The sequence below is a fragment of the Heterodontus francisci genome, chromosome 6 (assembly GCF_036365525.1).
Source record: "Heterodontus francisci isolate sHetFra1 chromosome 6, sHetFra1.hap1, whole genome shotgun sequence".
Taxonomy (NCBI): Eukaryota; Metazoa; Chordata; class Chondrichthyes; order Heterodontiformes; family Heterodontidae; genus Heterodontus; species Heterodontus francisci.
The window spans coordinates 19,758,420-19,776,784 of NC_090376.1; the positions used below are offsets into that span (position 1 = coordinate 19,758,420).

Consider the following 18,365-nt stretch of genomic DNA (forward strand, 5'->3'; position numbering starts at 1 on the left):
TGGGATATTTCAGAGGGCAGTTAAGCGTCACCCACATTGGAATCTAGAGTCACATGTAGGCCAGGCCAGCTAAGTGTGGCAGATTTCCTTCCCTAAAGGACAATTGTGAACCAGATGTAAGGAGATGGTGGTGTAATGGCAATGTCACTGGATTAGTAATCCAGAGGCCCAGGCTAATGCCCCGAGGACACGGGTTCAAATCCCACCACGGCAGCTGGTGGAATTTAAATTCAATTAATTCAAACAAAAGTCTGGAATTGAAAGCTAGTCTCAGTAATGGTGCTGTGAAGCTATCATCGATTGTTGTAAAAACCCACCTGTTCACTAATGCGCCTTAGGGAAGCAAATCTTCCATCCTTACCAGGTCTGGCCTGCATGTGACTCCAGACCCACAGCAATGTGGCTGACTCTTAACTGGCTTTTTATTCCACATTTATTTAATTAATTTTAAACTTTCTATCTGCTGTGGTAAGATTTGAACTCACATCTCTAGATCATTAATCCCAGCCTCTAGATTATTAACCCAGTAACATAACCACTTTGCTACAATACCCACTCTACTGGTCTTTGATTTTGCTAAGAGAAAGAAGCTAAAGATCAGAGGCCCCGGTCTCACACATGAAAAATGGCCTCTTGGACAAGGAAAGAGGGTCACCATTTCCCGAAGAGGCAAAATCTTCAAGAGCAAAGAGGAGCACATTGGCAAAATAAACAAACACCAAAAGAAAGGAGAGCCAGAGTAGATGTCACAGTGAATGGCTACAGAATACACTCTGCACTTTTTGTTTTACATTCAGGTAGAATTTGCTTCTCATCCAACAAAGATCATGTTTCAAAAGGATCTTCAGTTTGATTTCTCTCTTAGTGAAACATTATTAGGAAACATTGCAACACACATCTTAGTGACCATCTTATGATTACATTAACCACCAATTCACCACTCCTAATGTCTCACTTACTTATGGAAAGTAGTGATTCTTTTCAGCGTACACCACATCTGGTAAGACTCTGTGTCGCCAAATCGGTCCCCCTATTGCACAACAGATCATAAATTCAATAACTAAAGAACTATAGCGGCAAAATCTGCACCATCAGGTCAGCATTACTGACTTGCTTGACGAAGAAAAGGGCTTTCTCCTGCTGTCACAGCTCATTCAGCCTCCTTCAACCAAATACCACCAAAAATACAGATTAACCAGTCAGTTGCCTCAAGTGCTGTCGGCAGGATGTTACTGTTGCAGAATTACTGCCGTGTCTGATGACACAAACATAGTCACTACACTTCTAGAAACATTTTACTGTGAGATACGCTTTGATAGATTTGGAGAGGGTCGCTCAGGCTGCCCGCCAGTGCACACATGGCATCCCGCGACCACAAGACTGGACTGCGTCGTGAACACTGGAAACGATATTTGGTTTCCATGGTCTAATTCTTTATCAAACAGAGTATGTTTCTAATGAAGAGGTTTACGTTCCTGCAACACCAATCAGGTCACCTCCGTCCCAGGTAAGGAACAATTTAAACTGCAGAGTCTCATTCCTACAGCTGTCGGAGATTCCTTAAATCTCAAATAATGAATTCTGCTTCTAAAGTTATGTTTTACACCGTGCGGTCATTGTAGAGAAATTGTCTGATTCTATGAGTACTCTTCAATTATATTTTAACATGAACAGTACTCGTCATCCAGAAGCTGTGCTCCAACTTAAATTTATTTATTTATTTTTTTAGAGATACAGCACTGAAACAGGTCCATCGGCCCACCGAGTCTGTGCCAACCAACAAGCACCCATTTATACTAATCCTACATTAATCCCATATTCCCTACCACATCCCCACCATTCTCCCACCACCTACCTACACTGGCGGCAATTTACAATGGCCAATTTACCTATCAACCTGCAAGTCTTTGGCTGTGGGAGGAAACCGGAGCACCCGGCGGAAACCCACTCAGTCACAGGGAGAACTTGCAAACTCCGCACAGGCAGGACCCAGAACTGAACCCGGGTCACTGGAGCTGTGAGGCTGCAGTGTTAACCACTGCACCACTGTGTCGCCCTTCTTAACTGCACTTCTTTTTTTTTTTGAAGGGCTAACTATAAATCCCTATAGATTTTGAGTTCATCTCCATTCCCAGCTCTAATCCTGATTCCCTGGTATTACTCTTTAAAAAAAAAAGGCGTTTCTGGTATAGCTTTCGGTTGATGATTCTGGGTCAGCCCAGTGTCTCCTTATTGGTTAATTTAGAAAAGGTATGCTGTTTCCGCAGTCTTTCCAGCACGTTGTAAAGGTGAGAAATAGAAAAGATAAAGGCCACACCTTGTGAAGAAAATCTTTCAGCAGCTGGTTGAACTTGCCCACTAGTTGGTCAAACAGTTGACTTTTTGCAGAATCTACTCGGCTGTGAGTAACCCGATCTTCATTACTGAGAACAAGGTACGCCTTCGAACAGAATTCCAAGACTTCGGAGCCTGTCTGCTGCTCCACAATTTCCTTTAACTGCTTCAGTAAGGTATCCAAGTGCTGTCAGTTTCCAAAGGAAAAACATCTCAGGATCTTTCTCGAAGATCAGTGAAATTCAGACAACCTCACAAGTGTCTCCTTTAAGAAATTGGCCCTGAATTTGCTTTCAGAGTAATTGAGCATTCTCCATTATTAATGTGCAAATTGCCCAGCAACTTGTGGCAAGGAAGAACTACCCTGTGAATCACCACAAGTTGCTGGATAATTTGCGGCACTCCGCCATGAGCCTCACGAGAACAGCAGCTCGCCCTCAACCTCCCGGAGAGTCTCATGAAATTCCTGCATTCGCCCATTAATTGCCAATTAAACTCGCTGCAGAAAGTCAGGGCTAGTACCTAACAGAGTAAGTACCTTCTTAAAATAGATCTATGTTCCTGCAATGCCACTGAATCTCTTGGGCCCAGAAAGGGAACAATTTGAAAAGTGGAGTCTCATTCCTACAGGTAGCAAATTGCTGTTAGAGATTTATAAAAGTTTTCATAATGAACTCTGATTTGAAGGTCATATTATTATTCTGGGTGTTCATTGAAGAGAAACCGTCTAATTCTAAGAATACCTTCTCTTCAATTATATAATAACATGAGCAGCGCTCTCATACATAGTCATCCTGATTGGCTCTCAGCACTTCTTTTATCAATGCAGTTAATCCCCTAGAGTCCAACTTCATCTCTGTTCCCAGTGGTAGTTGTGATTTCTCTCTCCCTTTTTCAAGCAGCACTGTTAACACTGTCTTGAAGTGAAAAAGCTATGCCATTATCCTCAGTTCCTAGAAAAATTCCAGGGAAAATTGTACTTACTCTGTACCCTTTCAGTCTTTGACCCAATGAGACAGGGATTCTAAATGGTTTTAATGCCATTCTTTTCATTTATCCAAGGAAGTGGATTTAATTCCCAACCTCTATAACAGGGATCTACAACTCCCAACCCTACGGTTCTTCCTCACAATACTTTCCCTCACTTTTAGCCAATTTATTATACACTGCTCAAAACATCATTACTTCCCTTTTCTTTTCAGTGAATATTTCCAGCATTTTTCGGTTTTATTTCAGATTTTACATTTATTTTATCTCTGGTTGAAAACTCATCTTGTTATTAAACTGATAGTGTTTAAATAGCATATAAAGACCAATTAATGATGGTGATCACACAGACTGCATTATACAGAAGAGTACCAAAGGAGAAGAATAAGTTAGAGTAGGAAACAGTCTTGATCTCAACACAGTGAAGATGCAGGGAGGAGGGAAAGCTCGGGACTAGGATGGTGCATGTGCAATGCACGAGACAAGGAAGGTTGAGAGGAGTACATTTGAAAACAGAACTGATAAAGTTAACAAAGATAATGACAGAAAGAGATTGGAGGCTAGAGGTGAGAGAAAGATTATCTATCAATACTCTGTGACAGGCTTAGGTGTGATTTGATATATATATAGAAATATAAAAATGTGTGCAGTGGGAGGGAATGGGGGTGGTGAGGGAGGAGATGGGAGTCAGACCAACTGAAAAGAAGATTGCTGTTCAGATATTTCATTCTCAACCGTTGAATGAGTTCTATTTCAACTTCGGGAAAATTCAATAGGAGAGACTCGAGTGACAAAGAGCAAGAGGTTGGACAGCGGAATTCCTGACATCTTTTTTAAGGCAAAGAGTTACTGAATGAAAGAGAAAGTTGAAAACCTTCATGAAACCTTTGGTTCCTTTCAATAACCCTCAGCCTGAAAATAAATCCCAGGACATTTCAGGGTTCCCTGGACTGGATTAAAGAAGAAATGTGTTGCTTGATAGACAATCACTCGCTCATCATCAATAAGTTTCACTCCCTCTCTACATTATCGATGTTACTGATTTATTATCTCTCCCCCAACCCTTTAATTATTCCATCCTACTCATCCTTTGTCCTCCCTCCGTTCTCACCATGGCATCTCCTTCCCCAAATCATTAATGACCTTTTCCTGTTCCTGTTGTGACTTTATATTTTTAAAACACTTCAGATGTTCCTTTGGCTGCGCGCACATTTATTCCTTTGACTAGTCATTTATCTGCAATAACCCAATAACATCGACTGGCTTACCTTCTCTAACCGCACAGTACTGTAAACATCCAGGTCAAAATACTGAGGTATTTGCAGAAGGTTGACTGTAATCACTTTCTCTCCATCAGAGGAATACTGTGGAATTAGCATAAACACAGAATACTGTGGAATTACCATAATCTGATTCTGTTCCATTTGACGACAGGCCCAATCTGTTATCTCAAATAGCTCCGGGTCTTAAGTAGCAATTGCCTATTCTTTTTCATCCAATTTTTTTCCACCTCTCCTGAAGATACTAAGGTTGAATTGCTTCCGTGGATACCTTAGAGGAAGCAGCTGACGGCATGCAGGCCTGCCCTCCGCAGGACCTTAACACCTGTACATCAGAATGCAAACAGGCATACGACTGCAGGCTTGAGAGGCCTGGGACAGCACTCCTGGCCACCAACAGCAGGACTCCTGGCTGCTGCCTGACAGCAGAAGCTAGAAGACCCCAGGGCCTTTTTGCTGTACAGAAGTGGTGGGAAGAGGAACAAAAAATCTCAAGACTGGCTTTTATATCTTCAATCTACCTCAGGAATCCCTGCAGACTTTCCAAGATAAAGGCCCTTATATCAGCTTTGTTCAGGCTATGCTGGGGCCCCCAATGGCCAAATTGATCAAAGAGTGACAAGGCCAAGAATGCCCTCTCTGGCTCATAATAGACTTGTTCAGCCTTGTATCCACAACAAGCACATGCCGGGCAACGGTCATTGTGAAATCGATAGAGAATCTTGGAGCGGCAAGGGGAGGGGTGAGGACGACAATTACCTGAAATAACTAGTCTCAGTCCCTTGTCCTCTTCAAGGAGGTTGCTGAATGCCAATTCCCCAAAGGCAGGAAGAGGAAAATCTGACCCACTGAGTCACGCTAGGGTTCGGTTATATGGATGAAGTGGGTGACCAATTCGGAGATAGTGACCATAATACAGTCAGTTTTAGCATAATTATGGAAAAGGACAAAGATAAAACAGGACTAAAAGTTCTAAATTGGGGGAAGACAAATTTTACAAAGCTGAGAGATGACCTGGCGAAAGTGGACTGGATAAAGCTATCTGAAGGAAAATCAGTGGCAAACCAGTGAGAGTCATTCAAAAGCGAGATACTACAGGCACAGTGTAGGCATGTCCCCACAAAGATAAAAGGTGGTACTGCCAAATCTAGAGCCCCCTGGTTATCTAGAAGCTTGCAGGGTAAGTTAAAGCAGAAAAAGAAAGCTTATGACAATCACAAAAATGTTAATACTTTAAAAAGCCTAGAGGAGTATAGAAAGTGCAGGGGTGAAGTAAAAAAGGAAATTAGAAAAGCAAAAAGAGGACATGAAAAATTATTGGCAGGTAAAATCAAGGAAAAGCCAAGGATGTTTTATCAGTACATTAAGAGCAAGAGGATAACTAAGGAAAGGGTAGGGCCTATCAGAGATGTACAAGGGAACTTATGCATGGATGCAGAAGATGTGGGAAGGGTTCTTAATGAGTTTTTTGTCTCTGTTTTCACCAAGGATGGGAGGATGCAGATATTGTCGTAAAAGAGGAGTGTGAAATATTAGATACGATTAGCATAATGAGAAAGGAAGTACTAGAGGGTCTGACATCCTTGAAAGTGGATAAGTTATCAGGGCCAGATGGATTGCATCCCAGGCTGTTAAAGGAAGCCAGGGAGGAAATAGTGGATGCGCTGAGGATCATCTTCAAAGCCTCACTGGATACGGGCGAGGTGCCAGAGGACTGGAGGTCTGTGAGCATTATACCATTGTTTAAAAAGGGTGCGAGGGATAGGCCAAATAATTATAGGCTGGTCAATCTGACCTAGGTGGTGGGTAAATTGTTAGAATCTATTCTGAGGGACAGGATAAACTGTCATTTAGAAAGCCGTGGATTAATCAGGGATAGTCAGCATGGATTTGTTAAGGGAAGGTCATGTCTCACTAACTTGATGGAGTTTTTTGAGGAAGTAACAAAGAGAATTGATGAGGGTAGTGCAGTGGATGTGGTCTACATGGATCTTAAGTAAGGCATTTGACAAGGTCCCACATGGCAGACTGGTCAGTAAAATGAAAACCCATGGGATACAGGGGAATGTGGCAGGTTGGATCCAGAATTGGCTCAGTGACAGGAAACAAAGGGTAATAATCAACGGATGTTTTTGCGAATAGAAAGCTGTTTCCAGTGGCATTCCACAGGGCTCAGTGTTGGGTCTCTTGCTGTTTGTGATATATATTAATGATTTGGACTTAAATGTGGGAGGCATGATTGGGAAATTTGCTTCTAACACAAAAATTGGCTGTGCAGTTGATAGTGAAGAGGATAGCTGTAGACTCCAGAATTATATCAATGGTTTGGTTGAGTGGGCAGAAAAGTGGCAAATGGAATTCAATCCAGAAAAGTGTGAGGTAATGCATTTGGGGAGGGCAAACAATGCGAGGGAATACACAATAAAAAGGAGGATATTGAAAGGGGTAGAAGAAGTGAGAGACCTTGGAGTGCATGTCCACAGGTCCCTGAAGGTGGCAGAACAGGTAGATAGGGTGGTAAAGAAGGCATATGGAATGCTTTCCTTTATTGGCCGAGGTATAGAATACAAAAGCAGGGATTTAATGCTAGAACTGTATAAAATGCTGGTTAGGCCAGAGCTGGAGTATTGTGTAGAGTTCTGGTCACCACATTACAGAAAGGACATAATTGTTCTGGAGAGTACAGAGGAGATTACAAGAATGTTGCCAGGGCTTGAAAGTTGCAGCTATGAGGAAAGATTGGATCGGCTAGGGTTGTTTTCCTTAGAACAGAGGAGGCTGAGGGGTGAATCAATTGAGAAGTACAAAATTATGAGGTTCCTAGATAGAGTAGACAGGAAGGACCTGTTTCCCCTAGCGGAGAGGTCAGTTACCGGGGGCACAGATTTAAGGTGATTAGTAGAAGGATTAGACAGGACATGAGGAAAAACTTTTTCACCCAGAGGGTGGTGGGTGTCTGGAATTCACTGCCAGGAACGGTGGTGGAGGCAGAAACCCTCAACTCAATTAAAAGGTACCTGGACATGCTCCTGAAGTGCTGTAACCTGCAAGGCTACGGACCAAGTGCTGGAAGGTGGGATTAGATTGGGCGGCTAGTTTTATTGGCCGGCGCAGACACGATGGGCTGAATGGCCTCCTTCTGTGCAGTTGTTTTTCTATGGTTCTGTGGGAGGCAGTTACCTCATGCAAGCAGGCAATCGTTCCATGTCAGCCTAGACAGTAAGCGTTAGGGACCTCTTTGAACATGGAACCAAACGTCCGATCAATGGCCCCACACACTTTGCAGCAGGTATTATACATTGCGTGTTGTTGTGATCTGGAATGCACTGCCTGAAAGGGTGGTACAAGCAGATCCAATAGTAACTTTCAAAAGAGGGTTGGATAAATACTCGAAAAGGAAAAATTGGAAGGGCTGTGGAGAAAGAACAGGGGAGCGGGACTAATGGATAGTGGCACACGCATGATGAGCTGAATGACCTCCTTCTATGCTTACTGAGCTCAGGAGTGAAAAAGTGGCTAATTATCCAAATCCATCACCTAGTGATGTAATGTAACAGCCCTCTCATTTGCCTAACTGCAATCAGTTGCCTCAATACGGACTGGGAATTGAGCATTGAACTCTCTAAGTTCTATGGCTCATGATACTTTTTCCAAGTTGGCCAACTGCAAGGAAACCAAGAAATCCATTTAGAGTGCCATACATACCTTAGCTAAGAGCTGTGGAAGTACCACAATGAAATGTTCAGTGAGCTTAGCCCGGTCATCAATCTGTGATTTTCTCTCTTTTGTCATTTGAACCTAAAAATCACAGCAGAAGATACATGGGTCCATACTATAAGTCTAGCTGCACCAGAACGAACAGCTTTTAAAATATATATCCACCTATCAGTACTCATTCTGCAATGGCTATACAAGGTCAGGATTGAAGCAGTAGAGACATTACCTCATTAACCATCCCTGGGAAGAGATTTAGTAAAATAGTCAAGGAGACAGTAGGGTGGAGGGGGGGCCACATTATGAATAGGCTTGTGTCATTGATGCACTGGGAAGAGGTAAGCACAAATGCCATAACTGATACCCATGGAATCTCATCAATGACCAAGAAATAGATGTGCTTACGCAGACACATTGAAGGGAAAATTAACCAGACATAATTAGAATGCGTTGACATAATGGCATTACATTAGGAGGACATGACTAAACATATAAAAGGTACAAACACTTGAGCTCATTGGGGATCTTCCATCTGGTCTTGCTGAGGCTAGTGTAAGCAGTCAAGATAACATGATTGCAATTGCCGGAAGGAGTCCTCAGTACCTGAGTATAATTGGTACATATATTATCTCATTGACTTGATCTAATAAGGAGTATTAATCGGACCTTTTTAGTGTTTCCTAGACCTCCGGCTGTATTAGAGGTAAAAGGATGTATGGCAATATCCATATCAGGACTATAAAGATATAGGAAAGTATCCAATATAAACTTAAAATATATATTTTTCAAGAAGGAGGTGAGAGCACTTTTGGGATCAGTCAAGAAAACATTACTGCTCAGTGTGCTCATTTCCCTCTATTTCAACATCCAGCTCATTTAAATAAATGGTTAATATTTGGTGGGCAGGGAAGTAGCGTCAGCCATGTTTGTACCTGACCTCTTTTCATACTCTAACCACAAACACTACTTCTCTTATCTTCCGGCCTTCCCACTAATAAATGTTTCATTAAGAGTTGTCAGAAAAGACAGCTTTCGATGCTGCGTCAACAACCCATATTGCTGGGCGGTGTAATAACTCGCTGCCCAGTCACCATGCTGCCTGGAAGTTGTAACTTGATCCCCTGAGTACTGTGCATGGGTGAAACATAGAAAACAGGAGCAGGAGTAGGCCATTCGGCCCTTCGAGCCTGCTCCGCCATTCATTATGATCATGGCTGATCATCCAACTCAGTAACCTGTTCCCGCTTTCATAGAAGACAGCAAAAGTGTCAGCAATCACTCCATTATACAAAAATTAGTCAGGGGATACCTGCCATGCCCAAGCAGCCTTGCAGCATCCTTTACCTAGGACTCTTTTTTTTTTAAAGAGGAATGATCCTTTTTAAACACCCTTTCCTCCCCACCATGTTTTGTTTTCTACCTCTCCACATTACATAGAACTTCCAGCACAGAAACAGGCCATTTGGGCCAATTTGTTTATGCACTAATGAGAGTCCCTTCCACCTTACTTCATCTAACCTCATCAGCATAATCTTCAATTCCTTTCTCCCTCATATGTTTATCCAGGTTCCCCTTAAATGCATCTAAGCTATTTGCCTCAACTACTCCTTATGGTAGCAAATAATCTTCGAGATATGGAGGTCTTCTATAATAGCACTGGGATTGATAAAGACGCGGTATTGGTTCAACACGATCACCTTGATCAGGTAGATTATTAGCATCACGATCGCTAATCAGAAATGGAAATTTATCCCCGTAGTCACGATCATCAAAATCTCCAGGTGTCCTCACAGTCAAGTGTCTCGCATTCCAAGTGATGTTGTCATTAAAGGGATAATTGAGCATCCGCTTGATCTGCTAAGGTCGCGACAGAGACGATGCGAGCCTGTGGTTGTGATTTGGACATTTGATGCAAACCCAATCTTCGACTGTGAACCGTGGTTGCCTTGTGTGTGTTCGCTTATCGGAGTACTGATGAAAGGTCACAGACCTGAAACGTTAACTCTGCTTCTCTCTCCACAGATGCTGCCAGACCTGCTGAGTATTTCCAGCACTTTCTGTTCTTATTTATGCTTTTACTTCACCTTGTCGTTTTGCGGTTTCTTTTGCTTTCACTCTGACATTCACGTCGGATGCTGGTGATGGCTGAAATGGTCAGCGACGTGCGGACGTTGCACCAATCATAGGTTTGGGCAGTTTCTGGCCAGAGTGTGGGGTGGATTAATATGTGCGAAGTGGATATGAATGCATTGTTCAAACGTTTTTCCCCTGCAACATGCTTGCTCTCACACTGTCCTAGATCACCCTGTTGAAACGTCAACGCCACCATTCGATTGCGGGTTGTATCGCAATGTCAGACGGTGGTGAATTCCGTAGCTTGCTAGGAACTCCGTGAACTGACTGGAAATAAACTGCAGACCGTTGTCTGTAGTGATGATCTCTGGCAAACCCCACTTCAGAAACAAATTGTCTGGAATGTCAATGACTGAAGAGGTGGTTATGGAATTTGTTGCGACGATTTCCTGCCACTTGCTATGTAGATCATGAACAACAAGCAAAAAACGTAGACTACTAGGGGCTGCTTACATGTCTCTGAAAATATTGACTTGGAGTTGTCGCCACGGTTTTGTTGGCTATGGAGTCAGTTGTAGAGGTGTGGAACACAGTTTGTCAGAGTTTTCACTGAGTGGACATGCTGCGCTGTTTCTGCTGGCCACCAGACTGCTTCACAGGGTTGTTGGTTCATCTTAATGACACGTGGATGCCCTTCATGGACAAGATGCAACACCCATTGCTCTAACACTTTCAGGATAACCGCTCGGATTCTGCCTGCAATACAGTTGTCATCAAACAAAGTGAGCTCATTGTGTACTCTGTAGTATGGGACCAATTCTTCCTCTATTTTGCGAGGCCAGTCGGTTTTTAGGTACTAGCTTACTTGCTGCAGTATGCTGTCTGCTGCCAACTCTGCCTTCAACTCCTCTCATGTCACCAAGATCCAGTCACGTGCAAAATCACCGCGACTACATAGTCTTCGATGTCTGCAATAATAGTGCAGCTAAGCATGTCAGCAACTCAGTTGTGTGAACCTGCAAGATATTCAACCTCAAAGTTGTACTGATGAAGGCGATTAGATCATTGGTAAATCTGTAGAGGTCAATGACCAGATCCTTACATGTCTAACAATGTAGTCAGTGCTTGGTGATCGGTGCGAAGGGTGAACATCCTACCAGACAGATACTTGTACCGATGTTCATAAGTTAGATGGAGGCTAGTGCTTCCCACTCTCCAAGAGTATTTGCGTTCAGTTCCGGACAACGGCTGCGAAGCGTATGCAATTGGTTGTTCGCTTCCTGCGATGTGCTGCAAAAGTACAACTCCTTTCATATTTTCTGGTGCGTCTGTTGTGAAGTACATTTCTGCATGTGGGTTGAAATGCTCGGGGACTGGCAGAGATGCTAATGTGTCAAATGCTGTTTGCTGTGCAATTGTCCATTCCCATAAGCTTGAAGAGTGTCTGTCGGAGAAGTGAAAGAAAGTTGTGAAAAATAATGACAGCAGATGTCTTCACTCAATATGGATACTTTCACACCCATATCAATGAGGAGTGGCACTGAAAGGCCTGTGATCGCAACTGTACAATCGTGAAGTGAACCGTGCATGGGACCAGGCACTTTACTGTCTGCGGTAGCATATACATACCGTATTTCACCTTCAGGAATAAGTTCCTCTACGTGCCTTCGATGACCTACACATCTTTGCATTCATCTTTGAGCATGAGTTGCATTTCTTCCCTCGTGCCAGACATTGTGATTTGTATCCATGGTTACCCCCATAATTTGAGCACGTTTCTGATGGTGCCTGACCGTGATAGGGCAAATGTCAATGAGCCTGCTGAGGTCTCTTTATTCGTAACCCTTGCACTTGAGCTGATTGGGCAAGCTGTGTCTGTGACCCTGAGACCGAGGGTCCATTTTTGTGTAAACTCATCAAATCTAACATGGCGGATTCAAGGCCAAGGTGGTGGTCTTTTCCAATGTCAAACCATCATCCTCCATGCGTAGGCGTTCCCTAATTCATGGGATTGAAGCTTTTTAGTTAGTGTGTCAAATTTACATGTAGAAGCCAACTGACACAACACTGTCACATAGTTTTATGGGCTCACCGTTTCCCTGGCATCCTTGGTGGAACATGGATCGTTCAATCATCACACTTTGCTTTAGGCCAAAGTTCTTCTCAAGAGCATTTACCGACTTATCGACACAGACGTATCATCCATTAGCTGCCTGAATATACGCTGGCCCTCTGCTCCAAGGCAACGCACGAGTATCGCCTTCTTGCAGGTCGCTGTTACATCCATACCGTCCATACCCGTAGTGAGCAAGTAGGTTTCAAACCCAGAAATCCATTTGTCCCACAGAATGGGAGGATCTCCCAGCGATGACAGGAAAGGTGCTCGGATGGGGACATTTAAATTATTCACCATCTCTGTCGCTAGATGTTAGGTTTTGTAACCCAAGCATGAAGGAACTAGACTCACAATTTCTGTGTGCAGGCTTTATTCAGATGGCTGCCCGGATCTGCCTTAGTTTCACCTTTGGAACCATGATCCCTCAGGGTTGATTGACAGCATGGTGAGCAGTCTTACAAACACAGCACAAAGCAATCAATCACTGAGCAATCAAACACAACACCGGGTAAAGACGTTTCTCCTGAATTCTTTACTGGATTTATTTGTGACTATCTTATATTAATGACCCCGAACTTTAGATTCCTCATAATTGGAAACATTTTCTCTGCAGTTAGCCTATTAAAACCCCTTTGTAATTTTAAAGACCTCTATTAAGTCACATTGCAGCATTCTCTTTTCTAGTGAAAAGAGCCCCAGCTAGTTCAGTCTATCCCGATAGTTATATCTTCTCAGTATTAATTCATTGGGATATAGTTTGCAACCTACATGCAGGCGTTGCTAATGTTGCTTAGCAACCAACCACACGAGGCAACCAAGGAGCCTTCCTCCTTATGGAAAAGTACCTGGATTCTGCACACCGACATGGAAGTCACAGAAGCAAATCATCACCCTGCCACTTCATGGTTCTGTTATCTGCCACTACTCCATTCACCTCCTGAGGTATCCCAGCATTTTGTTTGTGATAATTAGGTATCTTAAGCAGGGCTGGTCTTGGTTATTTTCAGTGACAACAAGAGAAAGAAACCAGCCCAAATGGAAAAGGAACTTATGCTTAGTCGGCCAGGGGAGAAAAGGCCAATTATGAAACCTGAACATTTTAGATCCTTTAAAAGCCACTAAGGACAGTGAGTGCTCAAATGAACATCACCAGTGTAATAAGATTCAGGCAATGATATCACAATGATGTCCCAGTATAAAACTCAGATGATCCACCGATGTTTAAACTCATGTAAAAAGCACTTGGATCCTTGATATACATTCTCAACAGGCAGAAGTCCACGCTGGGCACTCAAATTCGTAAAATTCCCATTACTAAGAGAGGCGGTGGCGTTGTGGTATTGTCACTGGACTGGAAACCCAGGGTATTGCTCTGGGGACATGGGTTCTAATCCCACCACAGCAGAAGGTGGAATTTGAATTCAATTAATAAATCTGGAATTAAAAAGCTAGTCTAATGATGGCCATGAAACCATTGTCGATTGTTGTAAAAACTCATCTGGTTCATTAATGTCCTTTCGGGAAGGAAATCTGCCGTCCTTACCTGGTCTGGCCTACATGTGACTCCAGACCCACAGCAATGTGGTTAACTCTTGCATGCCCTCTGAAATGGCCTAGCAAACCACTCAGTTGTATCTAACCGCTACGAAGTCAATAAAAAGGAATGAAGAACCTACCTCACATGGACTGCAGCGGTTCAAGAAGGCAGCTCACCACAACCTTCTCAAGGGCAATTAGGGATGGGCAATAAATGCTGGCCAGGCCAGCGACGCCCACATCCCATGAATGAATAAAAAAAACTAAATTCTTGTTTATCGCATTCCAAGCACTCAAGCATTAAAGAGGAAATTTGTCTTCATACAAAACCAATCAGTCATGTAAACGTTTAGTGACATTTTGGGTGAAATCTCAGCATTGTAGACAGTGAACTAGGTGGATACTGGTCATTTTTTTGTCGAGTAATCCTTATGTTCGTACTGAGTCACACGTTGTGTACTGTGTACCAGTCCAGACGGGCCTTTAACTGAAGGCATTTTTGCAAAGAAACTAGGTGATAAGAGACTAACCTTCTTCCCTAAACACCTGCCCCCAGCTGGATGGCCTTCTGCAGCCTGTCGGATTGTGCTCAGCATAATTTCAACCAGTGCTTTTCTCTGTAGGTTTGTTAAAGCTGGAAAATAAAAGTACTTTTTGAATACAAGCATTTTGAATTATTAGCAGGAATTCAAGACTCGGTCCTCAAACAACTTTCTCACCTTCCTCTTCTGAGTCATCACCTTCCAGCAGTAGAGCCGTCATAGACTCCCAGTCCCTCAGTATGAATGCTGAGCTATCCCAGAGACTGTCAACAAGGTAGGCTGACCGTGCACTTCCCTAAAGAGAACAAGGAGCAAGCGTCAAACTTCAAGCTGCAATAGCACTCATTTGCTCCTGGGATATCATGGGGCCGATTTTCAACTTGACTGGGCCTATGATGGGGGCTGCAGACTAGACGCCTATTATAGAAAATGCCCAATTTTCCTTTCCAGTGATTTACCCCGATTTTACATCACTCCATCATTGATGGCTGGGCCTTCAGCCTGGGCCCTGAGCTTTGGAATTCCCCCTTAAACTTCTCCGCCTCTCCACCTCTCTCTCTCTCTCCTCCTTTAAGCCACTCCTTAAAACATACCTCTTTGACCAAGCTTTTGGTCATCTCTCCTAATATCTCCTTACATGGCTCAGTATCAAATTCTTTTTGATAATGCTCCGATGGAGATGTTTTTACAACATGAACATTACTATAATAAACATAGGCTGGGCACCTGCTTTAACGTTAACCACTGTTCTGTATAACTAATAACAATTGTTAAAAATTCTGCTGAGAAATTGATCCTTCCTTAAAATGGTTCTGTAATGACCTACATATTCAGATGCAACTGTCAAATACATGTTGGTGCCCCATGTTTCAATAGCCTGCTTTGTCTAAGAATGTTATGGGTTAAATCAAGAGACCAAGCTGACAAGATTATAGAGACAATTGTGCAACTGCCCATCAAAATTGGAAATTGCAGCTCGGGCCATGCCCGACAATGGTCAGCAGCGCATGCCTGAAATTTCCAATAATCGCTCTTAAAAACAAGGAAAAACTGTTCCCATGGTACAAGAACACAGATTGAAGGTTTTGGGCAAGTGATGCAGGGGGAATATGAGAAAGAACCTTTTTACACAACGGGTGGTAATGACCTGGAACTCACTGCCCACAAGGGTGGTGGAAGCAGAGGCGATCAATGACTTCAAAAAGAAACTGGATGGGCACTTGAAGAAAGCAGACTTGAAGGATTGAGCGGGGGAGTGGGACTGTGGATAGCTCCGTGGAGAGCTGGCATGGACTCAATGGGCCGAATGGCCTCTCTCTGTGCTGTACATGACCCAACGACTCTAGGACAAGGATTTCCACCAACACCACAAAGTTAGACATTCACTGGCATGTAGGTATACCTACCCCAAATGGACTGCAGCGGTTCAAGAAGGCAGCTCACCACCACCTTCTCAAGGGCAATTAGGGATGGGCAATAAATGCTGGCCTGGCCAGCGACTCCCATATCCCATGAATGAATAAAAAAAAAATAGGTCAAGGAATGGGTGGCACAGTGGTGCAGTGGTTAGCACTGCAGCCTCACAGCTCCAGGGACGTGGGTTCGATTCTGGGTACTGCCTGTGCGGAGTTTGCAAGTTCTCCTTGTGACCGCGTGGGTTTTCGCCGGGTGCTCCGGTTTCCTCCCACAGCCAAAGACTTGCAGGTGATAGGTAAATTGGCCATTGTAAATTGCCCCTAGTGTAGGTAGGTGGTAGGGAATATGGGATTACTGTAGAGTTAGTATAAATGGGTGGTTGTTGTTCGGCACAGACTCGGTGGGCCGAAGGGCCTGTTTCAGTGCTGTATCTCTAAATAAATTTTTTTTTTTAAATTTTCAAAGCAAATACAACTTTAAGAGTAGCTACGTTACATTTGAGAGTAATCTAATTACATTACAAGCACAATGTAGGGCAGGTTACTTCTGACCAGCCTCCCATTTTCACTCTCTGTATACTTGAGGTCATCCAAAACTCTGCTGCTCATATTCTAACAAGTCCCATTCACCCAGCACCCTTGTGCCTGCTGATCCACATTATCTACCCATCCTGCAATGCCTCAATTTTAAAATTCTCATTCTTGTTTTCAAATCCCTCCATGGCCTTACCCCTCCCCATCTCTGTAACCCCTCCAACCTTACAGCCCTCCGAGAGATCTGCACTCCTCCAATCTGGCCTTCAGTGCCTAGGCCCTGAGCTCTGAAATTCCCTCCCAAACCTCTTCTCCATCGATACCTCTCTCTCCTCCTTTAAGACGCCCTTTAATAAACTACCTCTCAACCGTCATATAATCTCCTTATGTAGCTTGGTGTCAAATTTTGTTTGATAAAGCTCCAGTGAAGCACCATGGGACATTTTAGTATGTTAAAGCTGCTATAGAAATGCAAGTTGTTGCTGTTGTTGTTGTTTAGGTAGAGTAATTATACTTTGAATAAAGTTAATCTGCACATCCCACAAGTAAGATTGTTCCTGATTCACTGGTCACGATGTCATGTAAAGTGCACAGAGACCGAACTAATTCAATAGAGAGTAAAATCGACTGGGTGTAAAATGGACAGATGATTTGATCCCATCGGTTAAAATCTCTCCCCAGGATCTGTGTCATACTTCAATCCTCTTGCTGATGGCACTCGTCTTTCCATCTCTCGTGCACTGCTGAACAAGATGGTCACCCATTCGGTGATTGGTCCTTCTCTCATCTCTCGTCTCCATTCTCTTAATTAAAATAGAGAGAAAAGTTGCATTGGAAATTAATATTATTGTTGGCCATAGGGGGAGTGCAACGAAGGTTCACTAGACTGGTTCCTGAGATGAGGGGATTGTCCTATGAGGAAACATTGAGCAGACTGGGCCTATATTCGCTGGAGTTTAGAAGAATGAGAGGTGATCTCATTGGAAGATGTAAAATTCTTAAGGGGCTTGACAGAGTAAATGCTGAGAAAATGTGGCTGGGGAATCTAGAACACGGAGGCAGGATTTTCCTGTGGGCTTCAGGAGCCTGCTGTCAGACTCAAATGGGGATCAGAAGCCCACACTCTGTGGGAAATAGTCACTCACCTGTCATTTTCCTGGAATTGGCCAATTATTGGCCAGAAGGCGGGCTCCCTGTCCAATTAAGAATGGTGGACCGGCTCTCAAAGCCAATAGGAGGCCCTCTGGCTTGGAAGCAGCAGGTAAGTGAGGGTGCCCAAGATGGAGATGCCCTCTCTCCAACTTTTTCAAATTTAAAATAAAAAAGGGCCTCTGAAGCCAGGCCACCACTTCTGAACCCAGGCTTGGTCTGCTGCCGGGAGGCCACATCCAGGCAGCAGTACTGTCCCTCAGTGCCTGTGATGACCTGGAGGCTGACTGGAAAATCCCATTCAGCCTGCGACAACAGGCCTTAATAGGCCCTTAACCTGCTGAATTGGCTGTGGGTCGCCATGCTGCCCCTCTATCCTGCCTCCGGGAAAATGGCCCCAGGGCAGAATGGAACTGGGGAACCGGCACACAGGCTATGCAGCGTGAAATTTCACCTCCATTCCTGCCCGCAGCGGGGGCTAAAAATCCAGTCTGGGGTCACAGTCTCAGAACAGCGGGTCGTCCATTTAAGACTAAGATGAGTGAAATTTCTTCACTCAAAGGTTTGTGGATGCTCAGGCTTGAATATATTCAGGACAAAGGTCAACAGATTTTTTGGTACTAAGGGAATTAAGGAATATGGGGATAGTGCAGGAAGGTGAGTTAAGTAGAAGATCAGATATGAT

At 43.7% G+C, this 18,365-nt stretch overlaps 1 protein-coding gene across 3 annotated transcripts in view; it reads right to left on the reverse strand.

Moving 5' to 3' along the window:
• The window catches only part of LOC137371161 (cohesin subunit SA-2-like), a 145,183-nt gene that overhangs the window by 33,354 nt on the left and 93,464 nt on the right, over window positions 1-18,365 (reverse strand). For 2 of the 3 annotated variants that reach the window (XM_068033224.1, XM_068033225.1), the window contains exons 17-23: window positions 17,227-17,334; window positions 14,760-14,877; window positions 14,571-14,674; window positions 8,307-8,399; window positions 4,590-4,685; window positions 2,318-2,521; window positions 960-1,030 (exon numbers count right to left, since the gene is read on the reverse strand). In XM_068033224.1, coding sequence (XP_067889325.1) covers window positions 960-1,030; window positions 2,318-2,521; window positions 4,590-4,685; window positions 8,307-8,399; window positions 14,571-14,674; window positions 14,760-14,877; window positions 17,227-17,334 — 794 coding nt within the window. The remainder of the gene's footprint in view (window positions 1-959; window positions 1,031-2,317; window positions 2,522-4,589; window positions 4,686-8,306; window positions 8,400-14,570; window positions 14,675-14,759; window positions 14,878-17,226; window positions 17,335-18,365) is intronic. The other variant, XM_068033226.1, reaches the window with a different exon arrangement.